At 56.6% G+C, this 7,656-nt stretch overlaps 1 protein-coding gene across 1 annotated transcript; it reads right to left on the minus strand.

Annotated features, from left to right (window-relative positions):
• Positions 1–1,230: 1,230 nt before the first annotated feature.
• Positions 1,231–7,130, minus strand: THY1 (Thy-1 cell surface antigen). Its single transcript, XM_086339682.1, has 4 exons — positions 7,071–7,130; positions 4,284–4,344; positions 3,461–3,796; positions 1,231–2,712 (listed from the first exon to the last, which is right to left on the minus strand). Exons 2-4 carry the CDS (start codon positions 4,318–4,320, stop codon positions 2,600–2,602), a joined length of 486 nt encoding a protein of 161 aa, XP_086195808.1. The 5' UTR covers positions 4,321–4,344; positions 7,071–7,130; the 3' UTR covers positions 1,231–2,599.
• Between the last annotated feature and the right edge of the window lie 526 nt (positions 7,131–7,656).

A 7,656-nucleotide genomic window follows, 5' to 3' on the forward strand; every position in this document is an offset into this window, starting at 1 on the left:
CTCTGACTTTTGTCTTTGAGCCCCTTCTCAGGCCCAGGCCTGTTCCTCTCTTCTCCGTCTTTGCCTTCTGGGAACCTCTGGACCCCAGGTGGCCTCTGTATCTTCTGAAGCTAACCCCACTCACTGTGGGCCTTGGGCTCTCCTCCTCCCCCTCCACACCACGGCGGTAGGGGGACCCTTGATGGGGTGGGGCACTAAACTCTTGAGGGGGACAGTGCCAGGGTGACAAAGACCCCACAGGGGGCTCACGCAGGTGCCAGGGTCTCATGGCTTCTCACAGTCAAGGCTGCATGGCTGGCTTCCCAGTTCCTTCCAACTTGAACTCTTATTACCCCGAGTGTAGCATTTTAATTCCCTTCCCTGGTAAAGGCTCTTTTGGCTCAGTGGTAAGGACTCTGCTTGCCAATGCAGGAGACCTGGGTTCGATCCCTGGGTTGAGAAGATCCCCTGGAGAAGGAAATGGCAACCCACTCCAGTATTCTTGTTGGGGGAATCCCATGGATGGAAGAGACTGGCAGGCTACAGTCCATGGGATTGTAAGAGTCGGACAAGACTTAGGGACGAAACCACCACCAAGCAAAGCAAAAGGGACCTGTGCCCAGGCTGGGTGCCCTGTACTGAATGTCTGACAGCCCATGTGGGGGATGGGTGGGCCCCTGTTTTTGGCGACACAGTTTCTTTTCCTTGGGGGCTTCTCTTGCTCTCTTCCAGCCTGGCCACTAGGGGCTTGGGAGTCACTGGCATGAATTTAGATCCTAGGCCTTTAAGCAAAAGCTCAGAAAAATCATCCTACCCAGCACTAAATCTCAGATGAGTCAGATTCTGGGTAGTCACCACTCTCCTCCCCCAGATCCCCTGGCAAAGCCTGGAAGGATGTCTGGGAGCTGTGTCACTCTGCCAGCCACTGGGATCCAGAGCCACCCTGTGGTGCTGTTCTAGCCCTTGGTGCCAGGGGGCGCTGTTGGCATTCTGCTCAGTGATTTTAGGGGAGGGAGCCCGGGATGGGCCTGTGTTGTCTTCCCACCCCAGTGCTATGGTCAAGCTGGACTTAAGAGATGCTTGTCCTCACACCTTGATGGATGTGGGTAGCTCCCACGTAGCAGATATAACCTCATCTGAGAACAACCCCATCTGAGAAGGCAGACTCCGCACCTTGGTGCTTGTTAGCCTATCCTGGAACCAGCGGCATGTGCCTTGGCCCAAACCATGTTATGGGCAGGTGAGTCTGCAGAGAGGAAATAATATTCCTTTATTTGGGCAAACGTGTGGTGTTATAATGGTTGAGAAGCCAGGCGTGCAGTGGTCCACCCCTGGAGGCAGAGAGGAGAGGAAGGGCTGCTGAAGGCAGGAAGGGGGGGCACAGGAAGCAGGGGGTTGGACCTCTTGGCTAAGGGAGTGGGAGGCAGGCCTGGAGAGAGGAGCAAAGCAGAGACCCACAGGAGGGCAGATTCCAGAGGCTTGGTTTTATTGTACAGTATTCTTTTTCCTCAACGAGATGCCATAAGCTGTGCTGGCACTACACACGGTCACGAGATATGGCAGAGCCGCCGGGTGGGGAGCTGGGTGCTGGGAAAAGCCATCGCTTGAGACAGGTCCCACTCGTGGGTCTCACCCCATGGCCTGCCTCAGGCCCCCCCGGAGGTCCCTGAGAAGGCAGGCCTAAGGGGCAGGGGGCTGTCAGAAGGCTCAGGCACTGCTGGGGGAGAGGGGAAGAGCCTCCCGGAGAAACACTGGGGCCAAACTCCATGGGTCTCCATCAGGGCCTCCACCAGGCCTGACTTTACTGCCTCCAGGTCCGAGTTCTGGAAGCGCATAGGACCTTGGGATAAGCCCGGGAGCAGGCTTGTCCTCCTCTGCCACCTTCCCAGCTGCTGGTCGGGCCAGTGAGAGACACTGGGCTCCCAGCTGTGGCTTCCTCTGTGGTGGGGGAGGGTGATGCACCCTCCACCCGCCTCCAACCCATCAGCAGTGCTTCCCGCACAATCGGCATCGTCACTGGCCCAGACCCCGGGGCCAGGGCCCCTCGGCAGGGTAAGAAGATGGCATTCTTCTGTGGCAGAAAGTGCTCGTGGTGACGCTCGGAATTCCCCCCACGTGATGGGCCAGGCTTGGCGGTGCCCCCACATCCGGGGCCTTCAGGCACCGCCCCGCCTGCTCGGACCAGACACACACTCCCCCTCCACGTGCAGGGCTCTCCCAGGCCTCAGGTCCCTGCGGGCAAGGATGACGCCCTTCAGAGACTGATACCCCTCCATCCTTCCACTCCTCCCATCCCCTCACTCGCCATCAGGTCTCTAACCCTGGCTTTCCCGTTCACAAACTCCCCAAGAAAAGGAAGGATAAGCCCTAAATATAAACCAGATGGAAGCAGCTCTGGAATAAAGAGTACAAGTAGCCAGTGGCGGGCAGAGGGGGTGTGAGGTGGTATTGGCAGAGGTGAGGGAATGGCATGCAGCACTGGAATTCCTTAGGAGGGGAGGGTCCCCATTGCTCCCCAAGGTGTGTGAGGGGTTGTGGGGAAGGGGGTTAGCCGACTCGGAGAAGTAGGATCTCTGGACTGGGCCTTGTGGCTTCCTGTGTCCTCCGTGGGCCCAACCCGTCACAAGGAGATGAAGTCCATGGCCTGCAGCAGAGGCAGGGACAGCAGCAGCAGCAGCAGCCACGAGGTGTTCTGGATCAGCAGGCTTATGCCCCCACACCTGACCAGTTTATCTGTGGTGAGAGAATGGGGCAGACAGGAAGGGCGGGAATGGAGAGGGGCCAGGATCAGGGCAAGGTGCTTTCCCTTGGGGAGGCTGGTGCCATGATGTCTTGGCTGCAACCATGGCCAACCTGGTTGAACCAACCATCTTTCCCATTTGCAGGTTCCTGAGCCCTTGAAGGGCTTCCCTGGTGGCTCAGATGGTAAAGAATCTGCCTGCAATGCAGGAGACCCAGGTTGGATCCCTGGGTCGGGTAGATCCCCTGGAGAAGGGAATGGCAACCCACTCCAGTATTCTTGTCTGGAGAATTTCATGGACAGAGGAGCCCAGTGGGCTACAGTCCATGAGGTCACAAGAGTCGGACACGACTGAGTGACTAACACCTTCATCCTTTTTTCCTTTCCTGAGCCCTTGAACACGTATCATCACAAGAAAACTGTGGGTGAGGTAGCTAGAGCCATTCTGTTTTCCAGGTAGGGAGAAGGAGGTTAGGGGAGGCCGAGTGATTTGCCCACAGTCATAGGGGAAGCATCCATCACACTACTCCACCTGTCTGACTGTCCCCTTAGCCCTTCCCCCATGCAGGCTGGGGGTAGCAATTCCCTGGGCACAGGCGGCAGGAGGGGACAAGGGGAAGAGGTTACGGGGCCACTCTCCTCTGCGGCCCAGCCAAGAGGCTTGCCTGGTGTCCCAGCCGGCCCGCTCCTCCCCAGCTTGCCTCTGCCCACTTACTTGATCTTGCAGGGGGCTTGCCTCACCTCTCAACACAGAGACATCCTTATTGGAGACGGAGGGATTCGGGCCAGAGAGGCGGAGTTCACACGTGTAGATCCCCTCATCCTTGGTGGTGAAGTTGGACAGGTAGAGGACCTTGAGGTTGTACTTGCTGAAGAATTTGGTTCGGGAGCTGTATTCTGGCCTAGTGACCCCATTGGAGCCAGAGAGCACCCACTTCTTTGTGTCACGGGTCAGGCTGAACTCATACTGAATGGGCGTGGTGGTGGTATTCTCATGATGGCAGTCTAGACGAAGGCTCTGGTTCACCAGGCAGGCTGTCAGGCTGGTCACCTTCTGCCCACGGGCCACCTGTAAGACTGGCACCAGCAGTGCCCCCCTCCAAGTTGGGGAAGGACCTATAGAGCAGGGGGCTTCCCACTCACATTCACAGCAGAGAAAGGCCTGACCAGGGAGGGCACAAGGGTCTGTTGTTGAGCACCTCTCCCTGCCCAAGCGGTCCCTGAGGGCCAGTGTACCTTCCCTTCTGCAGACTCCAGCCCATCTCCCTCTGTTCTAGTCCTGGGGTCCCGCCAGTGTGTTCCAGGGGCAGGAGATCTTGATGCTACATCTTGGTCTGCATTTGCAGATCCCAACTCAGTATGGGGCAGGCTTAGTGAACTGTGTTTCCAGAAATGGTCCCAGGTAGTCAGAAAACTAACTAGGTTGCTCAGCTGTCTTAGGGATAAAAGAAGCCCTCTCTCCCTTAGTCAACTCCGCTTTCTGATTTCTTGAGGAAGAAGCTAGCTTTCTGAAAAGAAAGCAGCCAGGGAGCTTGGAATCCCAGCCCTACCCCTTGCCCGATACCTGTTAGCAGGAGGGCGATGCCGATGGTAGGGTTCATGGTGCCGAGAGCTCAGTCCTGGATCTGGGGTGGAACAAGATGGGAATCAGCCAGGAGGTAGGGCAGGTGTCCCCAGACTTACTGCCAGGGCTGGGGGCCCTCGGGAGACATCCCATAATGGCCATCCCAGCCCCTCTCTATAGCCCTCTCCCCTCCCCACCTCTCAGTGAATGTGACACTGCCACTCAGCTCTTCCCTGTCAGGGAACACACCCTTCTGTGGTGTGTGTGTATGTGAACATTTACTAGCTGGGTGGCTTTGAATAAGTGGCTTTAACTTGATCATTTCCAAGGCAGGGACCTCCTACTTTTTTTATTGTAAAATTTGCAGAAACACAATTTATCTTAACCATACATATTAAAAGAAAAAAATGGCTGCATCAGGCAGCATGAAGTCTTAACCGCTGGACCACCAGGGAAGGCCCTGTTAATCATTTTTAAGTGTACAATTCAGACGTGTTAAGTTCATCTACCCTGTAGTGCAGCCAATCTCCAGAACCCTTTGTTGAGGAAATTAAAATGGATGAAGTCTTGTTCAGGCTTCAGAAGCAGGAGAGCAGGCCTCTGACCTGCCTGGACACTGCCCAGATTCTGTGCCTGCCTGCAAACACAGCTAGTCAGGTGGTGCGTTAGTCAAGCAAAAAGAAAAAAGAGCGGGTCTTGGAATTCTTGAACCCCTGAAGGTCTGGCCAATCCCCCAGGGTCTAATGAAATCCTATGACTCATAAGGTGAAACAAACAGCATTGTAAAAGGGTTAAATAAGTCAAACCAGAAGAGCATTTCTGCATGCAAACAAATGATGCTATCACTGTAAGGCCTGGGATTATAAGCAGGAACCCCCCAAACTGCAATTTGAAGTCTCACCCGCTAAGTGGACGCACAGCCTGGGACATTTTTCCAACTGGGACTCCAGACTGCTGTTATTTGGGACTTCCCAGTGCTGTTTAAGTCTGGATGTTGGTCGGCCCAATTTGGTGATGTATGTGCTGTTACTTTACTTTTTCTATTTCTCTTTTAGTGATTATATATAAATAAGCCTCTATTAAATATTGAAATTGTTTATTTGTGTATTTATTTGTGGTTTCTTTTGTTAAGGATCCTTCCAACCTGAAATGAAAATTCAGCAAAACACCTTTTCATCTTGCAAAAACCAGAACTCTCTACCCATGAAACAAAACCTTATTCAGGGCCTTCCTATTTCTTGTTCTGAAGAAACTCCCCAGTGCCCAAACAGTTTCTGGCATATAACAGATGCCTGAAAGATACTGAATGAACGTGGCTTTAGATACCCACCAGGTTGTGATGGGCTTAGTGAAAATGACAAACATCTAGCACTGTTCAAGAGTGAGTGATCCACAAGCGTTCATCTCTGACCGACTGGGGATGATGGTTGGGTGGTCGGTCATGTGTGTCTGGGGCCCCACTTGGCACACAGCTAAACGTGTCTCAGGCTGTGTGTGAGGAAGGTGACAGTGGTCTCCTATTGCATGTGTTCTCTGCATCGGAACCAAGACGTTTTCTATTGTTCAGCTCTCTGGGCAGGATTCCTGGACCTGCAATTTTCCAGTCCGGCTTCTGGTAGCCTCTCTGACTTGGCTCTCTGCCCCATCTTTTTTTGCAGTCTGGGCTCAATCAGCATCCTGGCCAGGCAACAGAGCGGGTAGCCTAGCCTGTCCGCAGCAGCGCTCGCCTGGGAGAGGCCACAGGAGGGCCGTGCCCCGGTGCTAGCGCTCCCGTGCGCAGGGCGCGCAGCTAGCCGTGTTCAGATCCCCGGCGCCCTGCCCAGTGCGGGGAGGGAGGGGCGAGGCTGGGGTCCCTGGGCGCCTGCGCTGCAGTCAGTTCCCTTTCAGACCCCCGCCGAAAGGGACCCGGAGGTGCTGTTGGGGAAGAAAGGGGCGGGGGCAACATCTGGTTTTGATTAGCAGACACCGAGTTACAGAGGCGGGTGGCGAGCTTGGGATCTAGAGAGGAAGGGGGGAGGCGGCTAGAACTAGAAAGGAAGCAGTGGGGCTGGAGCTGGAAGGGGATGCAGAGCGGAAGGGTGGGGTGGACGCTATAGGGGAGGCACCGTCTGTTAGCGTTTCCCTGGCCTTGTGTCCCCGCAGCTCAGAACCCGGAGAAGCTTTGCGCTGCCTCCCGCTCTAGCCCTCATTCGACTAACCCCACCCTTATTTCGTTTCCCTATTACAAGCCTTTCCTTTCCCAATTGAGGTCCCCCTTCCCCCTCGCTTATCCTTTTCCGGTTGTCGCCTCCCCTGTCTGCCGGCCTTTCTCCCAGTCCGCCCCCCGCCCCCGCACACCCCCCACCCGTGTCGGCCCCGCGGCACTGCGGTTTCGCGTTCCTTGGATGCCCCGCACCAAGCCCGCCGCGAGGTCGCAGGGCAGAGACTGCCTTCAGCTTTTGGTCCTCCGTTCCCTTAGTCTCAAGCATCACCACCCCCCGCCCCCCGCCTTTACCATCTGGGTTTGGGTACTTCTGGGTGGAGAGCAGAACCCAAGCCTGTCCTTGCCGCCCTCCTCCCGGTTCTCCTCCAGCACTCCAGTCCCAGGTAAACGTCTCCCAGCGGGCGAAAGGTGCGCCGCGGCTCCCGCCCCTGCCTTGCAAGCAGGCCCCTCTCCAAGCACTGCGCAGCTCCTTCCCAGGGCGCCCTCGGTCCGTTTTCCGAAGCCTCGGGTCGGGAGGGCTTGCTTGAGCGCCAGAGACCTATCTATCCCTGCACCCCGGGTCCCGCCCTGGCTCCAGCTCCCACCTGGCCTCCGGTCCTCCGCCGCTGCAGCAGCCCGCAGACGCGCCGCCGCCTCCAGTTGCTGCACCGTGCCCCGCGCCCGCAGTTTTCACCAGGGGTGGGAGAGGGGGAGCGGGGAGGGCCCGGGGGCTCGTCCAATCAGAGGCTGAGCGGCAGCGAAAAAGGGTGGTGGAGGGAGGAGGAGGCGGCCCGAGACAGACGTGAAAGAGGGGACTTCTGCAGCAAAAGGGGGCCGCCATCCTGTGGTCGGCTGGCCTGGTCTGGGAGGGCGGGGTTCTGGACCCTGGAGATCGGGCTGGGTTCGCTCAGGGAACGCCAGCCGCCTCCCAGAGCCCCGCCAAGACCGCTCCCCTTTTAAGGCTTTAACCCTTTCTTTTGACCTAGGTTTCGGAAGCCTGCGCGAAAACCGAGGGGGTAAGGAATGGTGGATGGAAGCCAGCTGCTGGGCCCCCTTAGGCAGCGCCCCCGCCTCCTCGTTTCCGTTTCAGCTAGAACTCATCTCCGCGGGAGCAGCCAGTGAGAGGTTTTTGGTGTTGGAATATTCCAGGTTTTCTCCAAAGGAAGATAGTGGGGTGTTTTTCCACATGGC

The sequence above is a fragment of the Bos grunniens genome, chromosome 15 (genome assembly GCF_055505025.1).
Source record: "Bos grunniens cultivar Pamir isolate PY7600 chromosome 15, Bosgru_T2T1.0, whole genome shotgun sequence".
NCBI lineage: Eukaryota > Metazoa > Chordata > Mammalia > Artiodactyla > Bovidae > Bos > Bos grunniens.

Coding starts and splice junctions, on each gene's coding strand:
- THY1 (XM_086339682.1), bottom strand. CDS start 4,320: ATGAACCCTACCATCGGCATCGCCCTCCTGCTAACAG. Junction 3,797..4,283: donor CATCGCCCTCCTGCTAACAG/GTATCGGGCAAG, acceptor TGCTGGTGCCAG/TCTTACAGGTGGCCCGTGGG. Junction 2,713..3,460: donor GGATGTCTCTGTGTTGAGAG/GTGAGGCAAGCC, acceptor CTCTCACCACAG/ATAAACTGGTCAGGTGTGGG.